A 20,871-nucleotide genomic window follows, 5' to 3' on the forward strand; every position below is an offset into this window, starting at 1 on the left:
ACTGTTCAAGGCGTTGCTGTCTTGGAAACAGGGCCTGTTGATAATTTTCCAGAATTCGTTAGAATCCCTATTTTCCCCTGCCTTCCTCAGGTCTGCCCAAACTTCCGCTTGCAGCATAGTCTTCCTCTGTTTTACCTTAGTTTTATATGTATGTCGGCAGAGGGCTACTTTCTGCTTATCCCTAGGCTTGGTTTTAAGACATGATTTTAAATCTCTCAGTGCTCGAGAAAAGTTGGTGTCAAACCATCGTGGTTGTGTTACGTTCTTTCCGGGGCCTTTTGCTTTCAATAGTCCGTCAACCAAGTTGGTTAAAGACTCAAACACTGAGACCAGCGGACCACCCTCTACTGAAGGTTCGAGACAGTCTAGGATCTGCTTTTTACCCTTTTCTATTAAAGTTCTGTAGAACTCATGGGCATTAATTTTTGACCATCTAAGACTCCTCCCCTGGTCCACTGGGCGCAGCTCGATGGCTGTCGGGATACTCCTTATGGAGTGACTGCTATATGTTAATTCCAGAGTCAGCGGGTTTTAGTCACTAAAAGGACTCCAATCCGTTCTCACCTCCTTTTTCTTGGTCCTTTGCAAAAATAGATATCAACATATAATCTATAATGGAGGAACATCCTCTGCCTTTGAATGTTGGTATAAGAGTACCCTCTTTACCAGATCAATTGTGTGTGTGCGAGCGTGAGTGCCTAATAGCTTTATTAATGTTGTTCCCTCCTTGTTATGCTCAAAATGTGGCCCACTCTCTACCGGGCACGATGACAAATCAGGGCTTACTAAAAAAGAGTTCTGGACATAGATGGCAATTTAGATCGCCCATCACCAGGACAATCGGTTCTCCTCCCCCTTTCTTTTGCCTGATCTCTTGATTAAGTCTGTTATCTAGTTCCTGGATTACTGCATTAGTCCCATCTACAGGCCAAGTTGGTTAAAGACTCAAACACTGAGACCAGCGCACCACCCTCTACTGAAGGTTCGAGACAGTCTAGGATCTGCTTTTTACCCTTTTCTAATAAAATTCTGTAGAACTCCTGGGCATTAATTTTTGACCATCTAAGACGCCTCCACTGGGCGCAGTCGGGATACTCCTTATGGAGCGACCGCTATATGTTAATTCCAGAATCAGCGGGTTTTAGTCACTAAAAGGACTCCAATCCGTTCTCACCTCCTTTTTCTTGGTCCTTTGCAAAAATAGGTATCAACATATAATCTATAATGGAGGAACATCCTCTGCCTTTGAATGTTTGTATAAGGGTACCCTCTTTACCCGGGACCACCAGATCAATTGTGTGTGTGAGAGCGTGAGTGCCTAATAGCTTCATTAATGTTGTTCCCTCCTGTTATGCTCAAAATGTGGCCCACTCTCTACCGGGCACGATGACCAATCAGGGCTTACTGGAAAGAGTTTTAGACATAGATGGCAATTTAGATCGCCCATCACCAGGACAATCGGTTCTCCTCCCCCTTTCTTTTGCCTGATCTCTTGATTAAGTCTGTTATCTAGTTCCTGGATTACTGCATTAGTCCCATCTGCAGGCCCTGAATTATAGATGTTGAATATCAGCAACCTCAGCCCGTGCCCTTGAAATACCACTGCCTGGAGGGTATGTGACGTCCAAGAGGTCTGTGTCCATGAACCTTCTAAATCAAGGTCAACGTACAGTGCTAGCCCTCCCTTTGCCCTACCTGATCTACCTTCTTGAGCCGGCACAAAGAAACATTTATAACCCTCTATTTGGTAGAGGGAGGATTCTGTTGCCCACGTCTCCTGGAATGCTAATATATGAGAGCCGCTGAGATTTTTTTCTCCAATCCCCATTTTCAAATTTCCCCTACAGGCCTGCAATATTCCAGGACATAAAATCAGACCTTCACTAGGTACTTTTCCAATCTTCCCTCCCTGGTTATATGGCCCGGGTTCATCCCTCCTGGGCGACATGACCCCCTGATCTCCCTCTTCTCCCTTTACTAGGGGTTCTACCACTTTCTTTTCTTGATAATTTTCCAAGGCCCCATTTACTCTACATTCATTTCCCACCCTTTTGGCCATCTTCTCTTGACATTTCTCAGTTTGGGGTAGTCAATCATTTTCATCAAGGGACAATAACGGACTGAATCTGTTTACCCATTGAGGGTAGCCCTTACTTGGTGTGATCTGGCCTATCTGCTCATGCATTCTAACCCAGTGACTAGCTGGTGCCCTTCCTGTTCTACCATTGGTGTGGTTCAGAGGGTGTATGACCCGTTTCCTTGGATAGAAATATCCTAATGATAGGGAGTGTATGGTGCTAGTCTGGTTCCTGTTATAGCTGCCTAATCTATATTCCACTAAGTTAGTGTTACTAAAATTCACCACAATGCAATCCCCTGTGATATCTTTCTTCCTGCTGCCTAGCCAGTTAACTCTTCTCACATGAAGAATCTCCCCACATTCCCCACCTTGCAGGGGCCTGTCTGTATTCAACCTCTTAGTTATCTTAGATTTTATTTCTATATGTGATTCTTTCTCCACTGCCCTAAGTTTGGGTACCCCGGCAAAAACAACAACATAAGGGCATGCTTTAGGGGGCAAGTTTGTATGTGGTGCAGGATAGTCAGGTCTATCATTCGGCTCATGGCCTCTCTGGTTTCTTTCAGTTAGGGTATGAGTTGTTGAATTCCCTATTTGTGTTAACAACACATTTGTTCACTGTTGAGCCTTGTCAGTATCCTTTCTCCCCTCCTTCTGTGTGTTTCCCCTCTCTACCTGAGCTGTCGATTTAGGTTTTATCATGGACTTGTACAGTAGTACATTGCTCATTACTAACACAGTCATTATTGCCAACTGTTTGCTCAGCTGGCGTAATGGCTGCCAAGTTGTGATTTGCTGTTAGGTTACAGTTAGTAGGGCCCTTTGGCTTTCCCAGCTTAGTCAGTTCATTTATCATTTTGTCTAGTCTGCTAATTACTGGTTTTAGCTGGCTCATAATAAAGGCTTCTAGGCGTTTTTTGGAGATCTCCTATTACTTCATCCATCCATTCTGGTGGAGCTGGGTGGCATGCCGCTGCTACTTTCGTACCTTACTTAATTTATTTTTCCGAGGTTGGCCCTTCCTACCACCCCCTTGTTTGGATTTTTTACTTGTGGCATTGTTTCTGTCCCTAGTTGTATCTGCGGCAACCTGTGCTGCCACCTGCGCACAAAGAATATCTTCAGTAGAATTTTCCGATGTGTCAGTATGAGAGATTGCTGACATATTTAAGTCAATAGGTTGTGTAGGTGTGTCTGGGATAGGTATTGGTGAAATGCATAAGCTTCTCTCTGTACGCTCAATCTCCCTGTTGACTTTCCTCAACATAAAGTCAATCGCGGTGGGTTTTTTTTTTTTTTGGGACAACGCACTATTTGTCTCAAGCCCAGAAGAGTTTAGGGTGCGGGACGAGTGTGCTTTGCTCGTAGCAGAGCGCGTTTTCGCTTTGTTAGACATGGCTAGACAATAACTAAACAGAAGGAGGGGAGGGTACCAGAACTTGCACTGTCACCTGCCCACCACTACCCTCCCTCCTTAGTACGTAGGCTAGTGAATAAGTCCTCCCTGCTTCAAGACCGAGAATAGGAATTATCTCCTCTCTCTCTCCCGCACTTGCACAATAGATTATAGTCCACTATTTGTACCGCCTTCTAGAAACAGTTCGAGGCTGGCTGGGCGTCGAGGTATCGTACTGAATAGGGGTGCTCAATATCAATGTACCTTTATAAGGATCACAAGGGGGGTGGCCCAGCCTGGCCGCTGATGGTCACAGATGGTCCCGCCTTTGTCCCGGGCTTCTCCCGGCGCCCTCCCGTGCGCTGAGGGAGCCTTTATGCGCCTCCTGGTGCTTTCCTCTGACGTCCGCTGCTAATCACGGGAGTGGGAGGGGCCCGGCGGAGCCAAGCGCGGCCAGGGGAACAAGCGGAGCAAAGCCCGGCCCTTAGATGCTGGTGCTGTGGGGATTCAGGGCTCGGCGGAGCCAAGCGCGGCCAAGTGGATCTGGAGGCGCTGCGCCCGGCCCTCGGGAACAACTGGAACAGCAGGTGAGACTCCCCCGGACTCAGCACAGAGGGAGCCTTTATGCGCCTCCTGGCGCTTTCCTCTGACGTCCGCTGCTGGTCACGGGAGTGGGAGGGGCCCGGTCGAGCCAAGCCCGGCCGGGGGAATAAGCGGAGCAAAGCCCGGCCCTTAGATGCTGGTGCTGCGGGGATTCAGGGCTCGGCGGAGCCAAGCCCAGCGAAGTGGATCTGGCGGAGCTGCGCCCGGCCCTCAGGAACAACTGGAACAGCAGATGAGACTCTACTCTTTATTATTTCCTGGTGTTGGAGCTGCTGTCCTCTTCAAAACTGGTAAACATTAATATCTAGTTGGGAACAGGTTTGACCTAAATTGATAGGTTATATGCATGGCTACAGCTTCCTTAACTCTTATGCTAGAGAGTAGGGTGCTGGTGAAAAAACAAGTGAATCTGATTCAAAACTTTGTGTTCGATCTTGGGCTGTGGGCGGAAAGAATACATTTGTATTCTCTGAAGGTGAAATGTTTTTATGAATGTGTTAAGCCATGTTTATTTTAAAGTGATTTATCCTAAGTTGTTTTTTATTAAACTTAATACTAGACTGGCACTTTTCGTGGTTCTTGCCAGTTGCTCGCTAAGAAACCAGAGTATTCACCGGTGCACCGTTTGGTATTTCCATCCTTTTGTCCATTACCCAGTCTCCCCATAGGTGGAAATCTATAAATACGCATTTCTACTCCAATTTGGTGGTTGGATGACTATATTTCAATACAGCATGCACATTGACGTTTATGAAGGTGGCATTTCTCCTGTGGAGCTTTTCTATCTTCCACATCATAATATATAGAGCAAAATAGTTTTTGTAGCTGCATATGTACTTTGAATCTCGGACGGGTTCTAAAAGTCAACATTGCGAGGAGCCAAGCTGCCTACAAAATGTGGCTACTTTTTCATATATAGAAATTGAATCCCAGCTCTTGTTAGTCCACAAATTGAAACGCCATTTGATTTTTGTCGAGGTTGATCCCTCTTTTCTTATATTACTGTAGTTATTTTTTTTTACCTCGTCCCCATGGTGTTTTATTGCCTCAGTACTTAATTGTTGTGGCAGATAAATTGTCTTGCACTGTTTAGTCCACCCTAGGGTTATTGGGTGTACTTCAAAAAAGTAACGTATTTTTAAATGGAAAGAATGTGCCTTGTTATCTTGTCATGCTCTGATCTAAAGAACTTTCTCTTGCAGTTTCTACCAGCCATGAAAGTCAAGGATGATTTGGTTGTAGCAGAGGTGGAAATCAATGACGTTCCTTTAAATTCGAGAAACTTGCTGACAAAGGGGCAGACCCAGGATGAGGTGCGAATACAATTGATCTATTCCCATTAGATGTACTCAGTGTTTTTTTTAAAGGACATGTTTAGACCTGTTTTTCCCTGCGCCCTTGGGAAGGTTTTTCTTTTCAGTACTATTTCTTTTGACAGAGCCTATTGGGTGATCATCCGAGTGGTTAAAACACCTGAATGGTTTCATCTCGTGGGTAGTTCTTTATTTAAACAAGCAGGGTGTGCGGATAACCTAGAAGGAAAATGTGCTCACTTTTGACATTATTCAATTTGCTATTTTTGCATGAAGCAGCTAGATCTAAGGGGTATTGGAATGTTTCCATTATCTGTGAAGAATGGAACCAGAGTCAGTAGGATGGTCTCAAAGGCTCATTGGATTCAGTGCTTGTTCTGTGTGTAATTACTGGGCACAGGTTCAGTTTGAAGCACATCTAACTCCGTTTTGAATCCGCTAGAGATCTAGGACTCGTAAGCCATTTTTCGGGTAATGTTGCCTGTCATTTAAATTACAGGAGATCGTTGAAGTCGTGCTGTGTGTAATATTAAAGGCTTGCCATTCTTTCAATGTTAGATTAATTTACTGCCACTAATTAAGGATGAGTATCTTTAACAAAACACTGTAATTTTCAAACTGTAAAGCTTGATCACAGGAGATTTTGTTTTCCGGAAATTCTGTGAACGAATCTTGGTGTATTTCTTACAGATAAGTCGCTTAAGTGGAGCTGCCGTGTCCACACGAGGCCGTTTCATGTCAAATGAGGAAAAAGCCCTCATTGGAGCTGGGTAAGTGTTTTTCTGTTTTTGTTATTATAGTGTAATTGTAACAAAGTTTAAAATGAGGGTTGCTGTTTCATCATTCTTCTAAACTGGATTAAACTTGTGTGGCTTCTTTTTCTGTAAACCTGTAATTTATTTATTTTTTTGACTATAGGGAACGCCCTCTGTATCTACATGTCCAAGGCCATTCGCGGGACCAGGTGGAGAGTAAGTACCGTTGGTGTTTTTGTCTTGTTCATTTTGTATTCTACTATTGAGATCATTTGATGTTGAATCTGTCAGTAAGAACACTATTTAAGAGCAATTGAGATCACAGCCTTCAATCTGGAATTCTTACATTTGGGAGCATGTGGCGAGTTAGTAGCATGTGTGCCACCATTCCATAGTCATTTTTGTAAGTTGTACGCTACTGCTATTTTGCCTAGTACATTTTGGATGTATTACACATGAGTATGCCTAGAGCAGGTGTCTCCAACCATTGGATCACAAGCTGCTAGTAGCTCCCAGATACGTTCAGAGTACTTCGTAGCTTTGAATTCATTTTTAAATAAGCACTGGTTCACATTACCCTTTTAAGGCCAAGGGGAGGCTGTGTTTATTTTATCATCCAGTTGTAGTTAGCAGGGCCTGATAAGTTAGCAGGGCCTGATAAAGAGCAGTGCTGGAGTCAGATTTCTGATCCAGACTAGGGCTGTGTCACAGATGCGAAGAACTGAGGCACTGATGTATTTAACTCTTAAATAAAAGTCCTTAACTCCATATTAGAGCATGATAAAATTATATTTCTGAATGCTTTTAAATGGGAGAACAGTACAATTAAACTTTACTTTAAATGATTGTTATTTCTACATTTTAATTTTCTCCCATTATAAAGTGTTACATTCACAAACCGGCATCTTGCTCCCAGTGGCCAGTAGACACAATGCCATATTTGTAACTGAAGAACAGTCATTTTTTAATGGGAGAAATTTAAAGTGCAGAAAATTGTTCCACATTTTGAACTTCTTTGCAGAACAATTTTCTGCACTTTAAATGTATCCCATTTAAAAAGAAATGGTTGGAGGTTTGTGTTATGCATGTAACTGTGCCATATGGCGAAAGGTAAATCCTGATGCACTAGTACATACGACGACACAGGCTCTCACCCATACACCCATAGCCCATTCATACTCGCACATGCTCACACATCCCCAAAGAGCACACTATGACATCCATGGCAGCCCTGTCATAGTGCCTCATGTCAAAGTATTTTGTTCAAACCATGGTATCTGCCTTTATGGACATTAGGCTTAAAGTCAATGAAGCTGGGCTTGGAGTTGTCTGGAAATCATGCATGGGTTGTTTAGCCTTCAGTAGTTCACAATTTTTATTAAAGAAATGGTTGAAGACACCTGCCGTAGAATCACTGAAAAAAATGAAAATCTTCCACCATTTACCCCTTCAAAAAAATTTGCAGCATGCTGTATACAATTATCTTCTGCATACTTTTACAATTTTCCTATCTTTGCAAAAAACTGTTAACGAAAGGTGCATGTAGTGGGACCTAGGATAAAAGACACCGCTTTTCGTACCTGTATTTGCCACTCGTAATATTGCGTATATTTTAAGTCTAAAACTGTTAATTCACAAAGTAGCAGGATCCAGAAAGAGTAGAATTATTTATATTCACCAATATGAAGCCCTCCTCCCCTTCTTTATACATATGATGAGGGATTTTCTAGAATAATCATTTCGTAGGCTATACCGTTGTCCAGCCCTAATCAACATGCCCAGACATTACAAGGTCCGTTTTAGTGGGAAGAGGGTGGTGGTTTTTAACGAGCCAACTGTTTCACAACCACCACCCCCTTCTTTCATAAGGGGACAGCCTATTACCAATTTGAAGTGCCCCAACTCTCGCAGCATCAATAAAATGAGCCTCCATCAGTTCCAGAAGATCTCCTGTTGCCAGTATCTTTATCGCCAGTGGAGCTTGTTTTCTAGGTAAGGTAATAGATCAAGTCAGAAAAATAGGTGCCTGGCTTCCACCCTCATCATAAATTTCTTCCTCGCTTTCTCCCATGAAACCTTTTTTCTCCACTCGACTGTCTGCTTGCTCATTGTAACTCTACTTCCTAAACATTGACCACCTCGCTGTTTATTCTGTGTATGTCTATGCACGGGATGAATCGGTGCTGGTTAAACTGTTTGTTTTATCTCTTCGGTCATTGATGCAGCCAGGCTCTGCACTCTTAGTCAATAAACGCGGAGGTGTACCCCCCTTAGTATGTTTAAAGTTTCTGTCCCGGGCATCAGTTTGGTGACTACAATAACAAAGGAGCTCCTGCACTCTTTTCCCCATCTCTGATATTTATCCCTCCTGGATTTTTGGCAAAACCCTTTCTTGATCTTGTTCCATTTCTTGCACCCTATTAGTTAAATTATCCAGTGTGTATTACACTGCATGTTACTAGTTGTGTGGTTATTTATATGCACTGCATTGTGGCTCACCATGCCAGGAGACACTGGGTGCCTCCCAGGGTGGATCAGTGAACCGTGAACTGATGAACCTTTCAGAAGCTTCAACGGTGTTCAGACATCTTGGTATCAAGCCATGCCTCTTCTCAAGTTGTGAATATTTACACAATTATTACGGGTGAAGGATATTTGGAATTGGATTTCATAAATGTGTATATACTTTATAAGCATTATAGTTATTGATAGTATCCCTATCTTTTCTGTTGGCAGAGGTTTTTAGGGGATAATACAGCTCTAATTGAAATGTTTATCTCAAAATCATTGGACCAGAAATTGTTTTTGGTTTACAGTAGCTGATTGTATAGAGCAATTATACAAATGTATATCTTGTAATTTCAGTAGTGAGTTTAACTCTGTATATTAATAGACACTGCAAAGAATTTCAGTGTAGTCTGCTTGTTGACTTCAAATCTTTGTAGGACTACAGTTCTTTAGAGAGCTGTAAATCTTGGTTCAAGTTAAGTAGCAAACTAAGTAATGCAGCACTCCACGAAATAATGCACTGCACATAATATGTACATAACATGGTACACCACCTTAAGGATTGATATGCATCTTTATATTGTTAGTATCAAGTAAAACCTGGGGAAGGCTTCAAATCTATCTTCTGGGTACGTGGAAGATTGCTATATGCAAACATAACTTTTCATCATACAGAAACCCCACAGGAAAGCAATTCTGGGCCGGTAGTTGGTACTTTACTTGTAGTTATCAGTTGCATACCCCCTCCTTTTCTTTATATTCTTTGTTTGCTGTCTGTGAGCGAGTTTTTGGTTCTGTCCAGAAGAGTAGCCTTTTTGTCTAACAACTGAAAAGCCAGGGGTTTTAGCTATAACTATAATGTGCGTTATCTACACACATTGAGGAGTCACCCTTTTCCAGCAGCAGTTTGAATGGAATTAATTGTGGGGACTAGTTTGTCTTTTCTTTTTCTGAGTGTAGTTAATATGCCTGTCAACCGCTGCCAACATTTGTTCTGCCTTTTATTATTGCATGAGCCAGCTGGGTCATTCTGATTTAGGTAGACCACGACCAGGGTTGCCTAGCACTCATCATAGACTGCAGCAAAATATACTCCCTGTGCATGTTATTGACCATATTGGGAGTCCTCATCCTATGTGGTGGACTTGATATGCTATAATTTCGTACCAGTTTAAAAGAATAATTTGTCCATTATCACTTTTGCATGGTGGATAAGTGAGCTGAGTGGTGATAGGGAGTTTTTTCCTGGTACAGAAGTGTTTTTTTTTATCTGGTTCCCTGAGACCCATGCAGTTGCAAAGCCTCCATGATGCCCTTATCGTGTGAACTCCCCCTTGTTCTGTCATGTTCTTTCTTTGCTTACTTGTATTTACAGTACTCCATATATAATGTAAAAATCCACATAGTGAGGCTGGGTAACCTCCTTAAACAGTATCTTCGGCATTCAGCCCACTTGGGGAAAGTGAAGGTGTATGGAGTATGTTGTAGAACTCTTCAGTGCCTTACTATCATTCCTTTTATTGATGTTTAAGAGGCTCTGCTGAATGTATGGGAGTGTTAAAGCTGTGTGTTTTTTGTATGTGATAAAGATGGACCTTGTATCAGGAAAGTTTGATTAATGCAAATCTATTCACAAAATCTAATCCTTTTACCAAAGTCTGCTCGTCAAGCAGAATGGTAATTAAAAACAAGCATTTGCAATGCAATATGTCTCGCATTAGGAAAGTTTGACCAGTGGTATTGTAAATGACAACATTTTTATTTATGTGTTGGTTTTGAAAATAGCGAAATTAATAGCTTTGTCATTAACAATGCCAATAGTTATAACTTTTGAAAATGTGACACCTATAGCATTTGTAATGCAATGTGTTATATTTACGTCACTTAGATGTATTGATATTACAAATAACAATGGCTTTTATTTTTTTTAAATATTTAATACTTAAAAGTTATTATGTATAATGGCAATAGCTTAAAATTTAGTAGTAAATAACTTTTGTGAAGATTATGTTCAGTGTATTTTATCGTGACTAAAATATAAGAACAGAAGTGAAATATCAAACATTTTTGTCACATTTGTAATAAAGCTTGAACATTGAGAGAACATATTTGAACCAGTTGTTGAATGGCTGTACAGATTGATGGTGTGGTGGCGCTGAGTGATGTTGTCGTGGCGACAAGTGATGCTGTGGCGTTCAGTGATGCTGTGGCGTTCGTGGCGTTCAGCATGATGCTGTGGCATTCAGTGATGTTGTGGTGCCCCTGAGTGATGCTGTGGTGCCCCTGAGTGATGCTGTGGTGGTTCGATAGAGGGAGGGCGATAGAGAGAAGCGTGCACTGACGGCTGGTGGTGTTTGTGTCTGGTGAAAGCGTGCACTGACAGTTGGTGGTGTCTGTGTCTGGTGAAAGCGTGCACTGACAGCTGGTGGTGTCTGTTGAAAGCGTGCACTGACAGCTGGTGGTGTATGTTGAAAGCGTGCACTGACCGTTGGTGGTGTCTGGTGAAAGCGTGCACTGACAGTTGGTGGTGTCTGTGTCTGTTGAAAGCGTGCACTGACCGCTGGTGGTGTCTGTTGAAAGCGTGCACTGACCGTTGGTGGTGTCTGGTGAAAGCGTGCTCTGACAGTTGGTGGTGTCTGGTGAAAGCGTGCTCTGACAGCTGGTGGTGTCTGGTGAAAGCGTGCACAGACAGCTGGTGGTGTCTGTGTCCGGTGAAAGCGTGCACTGATGAGTGATGGTGTCTGTGTCCGGTGAAAGCGTGCACTGATGAGTGATGTCTGTGCGTGGTGAAAGTGTGCACTGACGTTTTGGTTTTCCCAATAAATCCTCCTAACCATAAACAATTTACATCCTGGAGTTTCAATTGCGTGACCACAAATTATTTATCAGCCCTCTCCTAAAAAAGGTGATGCAAATGATGATGGTTTGGATAGTTGGGAGAGGCGATGTGGTTTCCAAGACTAAGTTTCCACTATCTAGAATTTGAGTTGTTGACACCAACACTAGGTTGTTTGTGCAGAGCCCAGGCTGACATCCCTGCAGTTGAATTTCTTCATCTGCCTGCCATAGGTCCTAGCAAAGTTGCTGTAATCTTTAGCTGGGAACAGAGATCGGAGCGAGATGGAAGCCCTCCCTGTTCGAAACTTCAAACTCAGAAATAACTTACTGTGCAAGGAGAGGTCTTTGAATTGTGTGTGCTTGCAAAGGGTGTGTTATCTAGGACAAATGCTGAGGGTTTCATTTAGAGGTAATGCAGCAATTCAGGGAGGAATTCTAGGCCCGAAGACCATATAGGCGATACCAGAGGACGAAGAAAATATCTACAGAGCTCTAGACAACAAAAGCAAAGAAAATGGAAGCAAAAGTATGCAGTGCAGACACATTGATCTGAATGTCTACAAAGAGATTTGTGATTTGTATGCAAGCTTGTACATTGTGGCTTTGGGTAGATGAGAGGATGACTTTAGCTTAGCCTGGGCAGAATGGAGAAACAATGTATTTAAGAAGTATAGGCATGAGTGAAAATTATGTTGCCCTCTTATTGGTGGAAAATGAAGGTTACAAGAACTACAGTCAGTAAAGCTTTGGTATGGCTAATAGCTGCACCCAAAACACTCCTGTATTTTAAATTTTTGATGAAATTTAAGGACAACGGTGCTGTAATATTAACTCACATCGTTGCTGTAAAATTAACCATGTGGCAATAACTAATTTACTTAATTGGATATCAGGGCTATGAAAGAAGAGTGGAATGTGAGACCTGTTTGAGGCAGCTGCAGGACTGTGTGTGGTATTGGAAGCCATAAGGGTGGGGGAGGGAGGGCGCAGGCCTACTTTCCGAGGGACTGCATTTTTAGTGAGCTTTTTCATTGGTACTTAAAAAGCAAAACAGCAATTCATTGTTGTTACAACATAAATGCAGAATGCCTGCAAACGAACTTCTGAGCTGAGGTAGGAAACCAACAAAAAGCGAAAGGTCACTCGCGGGTGAGTAGAGCAAATAAACATGATATGGAGAGGTCCTGAAAGCACTCTAGCGTGAAGGTAGCTGCAGGCGAGGACTGCAGGCCGCAGGGCTTCGTTCTGGGAAAGTCTCAGGACACATGTGAGCGCTTACCGCCTTTAGCTACCGAGTCAGCCGTGGGAGACACCGCTTCCTACAGAGGAAGCGCCCAGGAAAGTCGAGGCAGTGAAATCGGAAAGTGTGGCCATACATTAGATCTATTTGTGAAGGTTTGAGTAGTGCAGAAGACGCCACTGTTGACGTCAGAGCTCTTTAATCCCCTGTGTAAACAGTGCTGGTTACAGGCTGCAGAAAGAGTAAAGAAGTGTACGAGGCTGTATTCTCAATGCGCCCATATTCGCATAGCAGGTGACGGTCATTCCCCACCCTCAGAAGCTCAATGGGCAAAGCTTTGACGAGAATCTCTTTCCAAATGGCGATGCTGAGCTAGAAGAATGAGGTGAACAAGCAAAGCAGTAAGGGGCTTCGGATGGCAAATTGGGAGCATTTGGCGGCTGCTGTGATGGTCTGAGTGGCCCTGACATCAAAGCGGCCGCAAATGCTCCAGCGCACATGAGACCTAACAAGCTCTCTGCATTGCTGTGGCGGGCGAGGCATTCCTTTCAAGTCGGATGGGGGGGGCAGGCAAATGGCAAGCGCACGCACGAGCACATGCACTGTCGATAATCCGCATTGAAAAGCCCCTTGGTAAGCTTTCCTGGAGCAGCTCTCTCTCTCGCATAGCTATTGCTTACGCAAAACGCTAGGCGAGACCTAAAAAAGCAAGACAGGCTGGTTAGTCCATCAAAAGTAGTCTTTGACGGCATAGACAATCCATCCATTTTTATAACCATTCAGTAACATATTTTTATTCTGTAACGTTGCAAAAGATTGCCTTGAGGGGAAGCTCTATCCCTGCATTAAGTCTTTATTTATTCCCAACAGAAGCGGTAAACCTTATAAAAGAGATAATCACTAGCGGCATGATGAAGGCTGCAGCTGGAGGTGCCGTTTTTAATGGTGCGACCGTGACGGTGTATCATCAGTCTGCTCCCTCCTCTCACCTGCCCCAAACTGGCGGCCCGAAGCAATTCCAGTCCGGGGTAGGTAAAGTAAGAACAACAATCTATATTTATTTTTGATATGTTGATTTTTTGCACAGTGATTTCAGTAATTAGCTTTGACATAGTTGTGTGTGCAGAACTGGGTTGGAGGCTTTGACTGCTCTTAGGAATATGTTTGCCTCTTTTTCGAACTCTGAAATATGATGCATCTTAGATGACGAAGATTCCCAAGACAACTGATATTATTGTATATTAAGTAAAGTAGAAGTTATCGGGGGTCTTGGAAGCTTTAACTCTTTTCAAACTATCCACCTCTTCCTGTTGGTTAGTCTGCCCTGTCCAGGCCATGCCATTAAAACATTTATGGAAATGCTTTAGGATTTGACGTTTAGTATCAGAATAAAATATCGTGCATTACATAATATAGAAGCAAAGCGAAGTTGCGTGATGAAATGTTCCACCAAGGGTATGTGGTATGGTGCAAGACTGTAAAAGGATTTTGCGTAAGCTTCTAAGTCCTGAAAGGAAAGATTGTTAGTTTTAATTTGACTTTCTTTTCCTTCCGACCAGTAACCTAAAAGGCACATTTGTGTAACAGTTACCCTGAATTGTTATGGGAGTGGTTCACTGATGCATAGCCTCTTAATGGTAATTAATATTGTAGATGATTGCTCGAGGTGAGGAAAAAAAAATCCTTGCGCGGGGTGCACCTGGATTTCTTTAGATTCCTTTTTTAGCTTCGCAGTTAATTTATTTTCTCTGAAATCAGGTTACTGCTGTTCTTTGAGCGTAGCCAATGTCTGTTTGCACCACCCTCAGGAAGGATCATACATTTTTAAGGCCCCTGAACCAGGATTTTTTCATGTCCATCCAAATGGATCCAATGTGCTTGAATGGTAATAATGATTGAGATTTAATAACTTGTTTGTGGTCCCATAAAATGTCATCCTTTTTTGGGCAAATGGCAGTGATTATTGTTTTAGTAGGTCGAAATTGTGTATTAATCTTTTTTTTTTTTTGTGCTCCATGTAGTATTTTTGTAGTGTTTAAAGCAATACGTTTTGTTTGTGTGCTTATTGGAGGATAAAGAAGGCTGGGCCTGTATAGTTAGGTTCCGCTGATACCATCTTCCTAGAAAAAAAGGAAGCAGAGAGCAGTCCTGTCTAAAGAGCAGCCAAGGACTGACTGCACTGTCCGACAGTTATTCTGGCAAATTTCTGTTTGCCTTGATTTTCTTACGAGTGGGTGAGTCATGTCTTGGATTCTCATAATATGATTACTGTCTGTCTTTGCCAGATGCACTACGTGCAGGATAAACTGTTCATTGGCCTGGACCAAGCGCCACCCTCATTTAACGTGAAGGAGAAAGTGGAGGGGCCAAACTGCTCGTACCTACAGCATATCCAGTTGGAGACGGGAGCCAAGGTTTTTCTGCGCGGAAGGGGCTCTGGCTGCATCGAACCTGCATCTGGCAGAGAAGCCTTTGAGCCGATGTACATTTATATTAGGTAATCGGAGATGCTCTAGGGTCTGCAGGGACCAAAGTACATTTACACTGCTCATCTATCCTCTCCCAATTGCATATTCTGCTTCTCCATTATTTCCATATTGTTAGACCTAAATAAAGCATTTTAACTTGTTTTAAGAATAAAGTAATGTTATAAGCTTTTCTGCAGAGATCTCTGAATGTTGGTCACTCCTTCTTTGGCCATAAGGGATTGGTACAAACTTATTTTAACTATCAAAATTTGAGGCTCTTTAAAAGCCAGTGGGGCTGCAGGAACTATGCTGTTTAGGACTTGACCACCTATGTGTGGCAGAGTAATTGAATGTGATGTCACAGAGCTTTTTCTCAATAGTAGTTCTACTTTTTGTCATGTTCTTCTGCAGCCATCCTAAACAAGAAGGGCTGACCACAGCGAAAAAACTCTGCGAGGATTTATTGCAAACTGTAAGTGATGGCAGCATAAATGTTCCACTCATTCAGTTCCTTAAAATAACAACCCATCAGTATCTTAAGTTCACTTTCCGATTTTTTTTGCATTGAACCACAGTTCATGTCCTTTTGGTCAAGTAGTCACTCTTGTTATAAGTAGGTTGGACATCTGCTGTAACACAGTTGACCGAATGCTTATAATCTGTCCCAATTGCATTTAAACTAATTGTTTGTGGCCAGGCAGTCTGGAACTGTATGTATGTTCAAGGTCCCCTGCTTGACTGAGTAGAACATGCGCCCCTGCCTTGATCTCTAGCCACAAGCAGAAATTATTTTTATGCCCATCGTGGTACACACAGATATCATTCATGTGGATTGGAGGTACAGTTTATAACTCAGATTGAGTCCCAGAGTAGGGCTTTTGGTGCCCAAGGGCATGTCATGTTGAATTCACCCTTTTTTTCGTAAAGCAGGACTACAGTCAACTCAATGGCCTGAAGAGGGCTGACAGTGGTGACAGCAGTACTTTTTCTAGTGGCAAGTCAAGCACTTTTACCTATCCTTGGCAGACAGTCTTTAAAGTGGTAACAAGTACTCTGCAAATGGATCCTTCGCTCCTTTGTGTGGCGTAAATGTTGCGCAGGTCTGCAGTTTAGCATGTGTTAAAGTTGTGTTTGAAGTGCATGTGGGTGTAACAAGGCTGTTACAAAGGGCAGTGAGGTAGCTGGGTGTCTGTTTATTCTAGGTATGCAGTACAGAACATAATAAGCTGGAGAAAGAGACCTTTCTCTGTAATATGCGGCAGCACTGTATGCTTTCCTAGTAGATAATTGTGGCTGGCTAGCCGCAGCAGTGTATTTGGAGGTTAATCCGGGACTTCTGTTGCGCTTCTCACTTTTCTTGGTGCACTTTTTTCTGTGTGGACTTCCCAGCGTGAAGGAATGCAAATCGGAAATGGAACAGAGATAGAATAGTGAAAGGGGACCTGAACCCGGATCACTGCTGGCGCCGGTCGTGAGACCCACTGCGGAGTCGCCTGCGAGTTGCCTTGGTTGCCTGTTGAGTTGCCTTGGTTGCCTGCGAGTCCAGCTGTGGAGGTCCGGTCGTGGAAGGGGACCTGGACCGCTGCTGGCGCCGGCTGGACGTTGGTAGCCCCACTGCGGAGTTTGTTTCCTGACTGCCTGCTTTTACGGCCTGAGATCACCCCGGTGTCCCGCTCATGCTGGGGGTGTTCGCCCTATCCCGCCCGGTGAGCGGTGTGCCTGCCTGTTCGCCTTGGGGCTGAGCCTTGCGCACCACGGCGACACCAGAGGAAGTTGCTGCCAGGGTGAGCTCGATCCCCCCCCCCCCCCCCCCCCCCCCCCCCCGCCCAGCCCTAGCGATATCGTGGATCCGTGTCCGGGATCCAAGCAGATGAAAGGGTGTGCGGACTGACCTGGCGCAGGCGAGCGAGAGCGCCCCCACCTCTGTGGAGACTCTCGTGGGAGTGAGGAACGTTCGCTCGCGTACTCTGTTCAGCCGGATGCCTCCTCCGTTTGCCCCCCCCCCCGCCCCCAGCTGGGCAATCGGAGCGTCCCCGGTGTGCTCAGCCTGGGTGATCGGTCAGTGTCAACGCAACACTGCCTTGAAGCTACGGATTTGTAAAACATCAATGCAGTTCGGGCGACCACAATGAGCACGCTGTTCCTGAAGGTATCGCCACAAAAAATATTATTTCAAACAATCTTTATGGTTTCTTATAGGGGTACCTGCATGTAAAATTACTATTGCGGACACAGCAGCCCCTGCACTTTCCCTTACCTAAAATCGCGGGGGCCATAAACAGGAGCCATAAATCGCCTCCACTGCCCACCAGATGACCATGAGGCTGCATTCCATTGCGTTCAGGGGTCACCAAAAACAGATAAGTCTCTCCCCTCACCTCCATGCAACTCAGAAACTCTCTCCTCCCTGCCTAGCAACATAGATGATGGACTAACTCGACTTCCCCTGGATTAGAAAGGGAAAATAAACTCTTAACACATCTACAATAGACAAGGGACTACTACATAGGACTCTGGTCCCTGTATATTCTACTCTGGCGGCCATGTTGGACTAGTCCCCCACTTTGGTGGCCATCTTAGATTAGTCATCCAACTCAACAACTGCCCACACCTAAGGCTATCTTCATTCTCTTTTCTCATCAGGCCTACACCATTGGAACCTCACATTCTCATCTATGCACACCCGCCCCTCTTCTACCTACTTACCCACTCCTCCTCTGTTATGGAACGCATGGGCAAGCACACTTACAAAATTAACTACCCTCCCGAGTTATCCAAAAATAACGCCAAACGCTTCAAACACAACATCCTGAAGGCCCACCCTGAAACCCCGTTTGTGGACACCTATTTTTCACCGACCAATGGTGCCACGAGCACTGATTTCATTCTTAACACTCTACGCAGAGCACAATGGAGGAAAGCCTTCCTCTCCATTCTCACTATCTCCACCACCAGAAAAACCGCTCATGGCCTAACACTTACTACCACCCCATCCCAAACTTTCCCAGGTAGAGCAACCATCACCATCTACAACAGCGGTACCATCCTATTCCAATCCACTGATCAGAACCTGGACCTGCTCGACAATTTGTTCCCCACCTTCTTCGAACACCTCTCTAACCGGCGCACCTCCTTTCCTAACTTCTCAAGTTACACAACCCCCCCACTCCCACTTCTAATCTCCAATCTAACTTGCCTATCCTAGCACATCAGCTGAACGACACACACTTCTCCCATCCCCCCAGTGCTGTAGTCAGTCACCCACCAGTTGTAACCTCACCTCTCATCCACGCAAGAGGACTACTCCCCCCTCATATATCCCAAGCGATGTAGTCGCTCACCTACCGGATATAACCTCTCCACACCCCTCACCCAATGGCAGAGATCTCTCCCCCTCATACATCCTCCATACCCCCCAACTCTCACCTCCTATGAATCTCGCAGAACCCTCCATCGGCTGGAACCTATCCCCCTGCCCCGCGGCAGGTCCAGCTCTCACACTATCTCCCCTCCCACGCTTACTCCCCACTACCCCACTCTCCCAACCAGAGTCGCGGAACACACCACCTCCCCTACCTCAACCCCTCCTCCTCGCTCCCCCCCCCCACTCTCAGCCCCCGATACCCTCGACACACCCCCACTGTCTCCAGCCTCCCCCCACCCCTCAACTCATTTGCTCCGCCCCCCTCCAGCACCCCCACCTATGCCTCCAACACCCCCCTCCCCACCCCTCACCCACATTCTCTCACACCCATCGAATGACACCCCACTCACTATTACCTCAGAGCCCGGCATCAACGCTAGCATAGCCCCCCCCCCCCCCCAGTCCCCATTTCAGCTCCCTAATCAACAATTCGCCCACGGCGCCCATCCCTCCCTCCCCCCCTAACCCTCCTCTGGACATGATTATAGCCACCCTCTTACAAGTCAAAGAAGAGCTCCACACAATCAAAGATCTACTTACCACACTCACCAGACAACCCTTACCTATCACCGCCCCCTCACGCAACAAACCCCCCACCCACCCTACATACCCTCATAAATCATACTCCCCGCGTTGGCCCTCTATCCCCGCCCGTAATCACACACGCCCCCGTCACGCCCTTAACCCCCTTTCGGAACGTGACCTATGCACCCTCCTTCGCTCATTCGGCCCTGGTCCCTTAAAACACTAAACCGCTACACACCTCCCCATTCCCACAATCCTCACTAATCCCCTTAGGCCCCCCCCCCCCACTCTGAGCAACAGAAGTTCCGTCCCCAATAACCTCAGAAGTCCCCCTCTTTCTAGAGCAATCGATCACCCTTCTCTCCCCCAGACTCAAATGCATCCTTCTCAATTGTAGATCGGCCCTGAGACACTCCTCCGACATCGCGGATCTCATTATAGCATTGGACCTCGACCTGGCCATTCTGACTGAAACGTGGCTAACTGAATCTTCTACGCCTATAATGGACATACTAGTCCCCCCCCCAACTACCACCTCATTAGGCTCGACAGGACCGGCAAGACGGGCGGTGGATTCGCATGCATTTTTAGGATCTAATCAAAGCTCAAACCAAGATGCAACCTTCACAATCAAACAGCGCAACAAGCGATATTCCACACTGTGGAGACTTTTCCGCATTCTTCAAGCTAAAGACCGACAACATAAGAAGTGATCTCCTCATTGATGCAAGCCAATAGTCCAGCCCCATCAGAGTGACTACCACTCACCCTAAAAACAATGCATCACGGACGTCATTCGACACCTACACTGAAGAAGCAATTCGCAAACTGCTCACCACCTTGAAGCCCTCTAATCACTTCACTGACCCCCTACCTGCTAATACTGTGAAAGACTTCACCCCCTGCTCCTTCCACTCTGGACTAAAATCATTAACAGCTCCCTTCAACGAGGCCTCATCCCAGACTCCCTCAAGGTGGGGCAAGTCACACCTATACTCAAGAAACCTACAGCTGACCCGGCTGACTTGAACAACTATCGCCCTATCACCAATATCCCCACCTTGGCCAAGCTTCTGGAAAAATGTGTACAACTCCAACTGACTAAACACATTGATCAGTTTGACCTCCTCAACCCTCATCAATCAGGCTTCCGAGCGAAACACAGTACGGAAACGGCTATGACTCACATAATTGATGTCGCCCTCCAAATCCTTGACCGCAACGATTCCTGCCTCCTCATCCTTCTTGACCTCTCCTCAGCTTTTGATACTGTCAAACATGAAAACCTTCTGGAGCTGCTAAAGACCAGAATGGGTCTATCCGGGACTGTTCTCAAATGGTTCGCTTCCTTCCTACATAACTGTTCACAGAAGTTCAAGATCAACAACGTGCTGTCCTCACCGGTGCCGGTAACTTTAGGCGTCCCACAAGGCTCCTCCCTGTCCCCCACTTTGTTCAACCTCATCATGGAACCACTCGCCTCCTTGCTTCAAGCATCCAATGTACTCTTCCATATGTACGCCGATGACACTCAACTTTACCTCAAGCTACAATCCCCGGAAGACATTAAGCTTCTGAACTTCACACTCCGAAACACCCAATCATGGTTGGCCGATAATCACCTCAAATTAAATGCTCTGAAAACTGAGTTCCTTCTGATCTAACCCCCACGAAAATTGCCATCACCCAAACCTGGCTCAATCCGCTAACTGCGCTCCATG

General features: G+C 45.0%; 1 protein-coding gene and 1 non-coding gene across 5 annotated transcripts in view; both read left to right on the top strand.

Moving 5' to 3' along the window:
* Positions 1-20,871, top strand: part of KHDC4 (KH domain containing 4, pre-mRNA splicing factor) — a 109,657-nt gene that overhangs the window by 46,399 nt on the left and 42,387 nt on the right. For 2 of the 4 annotated variants that reach the window (XR_015302622.1, XM_086947422.1), the window contains 6 exons: positions 5,282-5,392; positions 6,083-6,162; positions 6,311-6,363; positions 13,604-13,770; positions 15,019-15,230; positions 15,613-15,673. Coding sequence is in view for 2 of the 4 variants with exons in the window: in XM_086947422.1 (XP_086803548.1) it covers positions 5,282-5,392; positions 6,083-6,162; positions 6,311-6,363; positions 13,604-13,770; positions 15,019-15,230; positions 15,613-15,673 (684 nt within the window). In the remaining 2 variants the exon portion in view is untranslated. The remainder of the gene's footprint in view (positions 1-5,281; positions 5,393-6,082; positions 6,163-6,310; positions 6,364-13,603; positions 13,771-15,018; positions 15,231-15,612; positions 15,674-20,871) is intronic. The other 2 variants (XR_015302623.1, XM_086947423.1) reach the window with 1 other exon arrangement.
* On the top strand, positions 14,798-14,925 carry LOC147673546 (small Cajal body-specific RNA 4). The gene has a single exon (XR_015302998.1).

The sequence above is a fragment of the Lissotriton vulgaris genome, chromosome 12 (genome assembly GCF_964263255.1).
Source record: "Lissotriton vulgaris chromosome 12, aLisVul1.2, whole genome shotgun sequence".
In the NCBI taxonomy this organism is placed as follows: Eukaryota; Metazoa; Chordata; class Amphibia; order Caudata; family Salamandridae; genus Lissotriton; species Lissotriton vulgaris.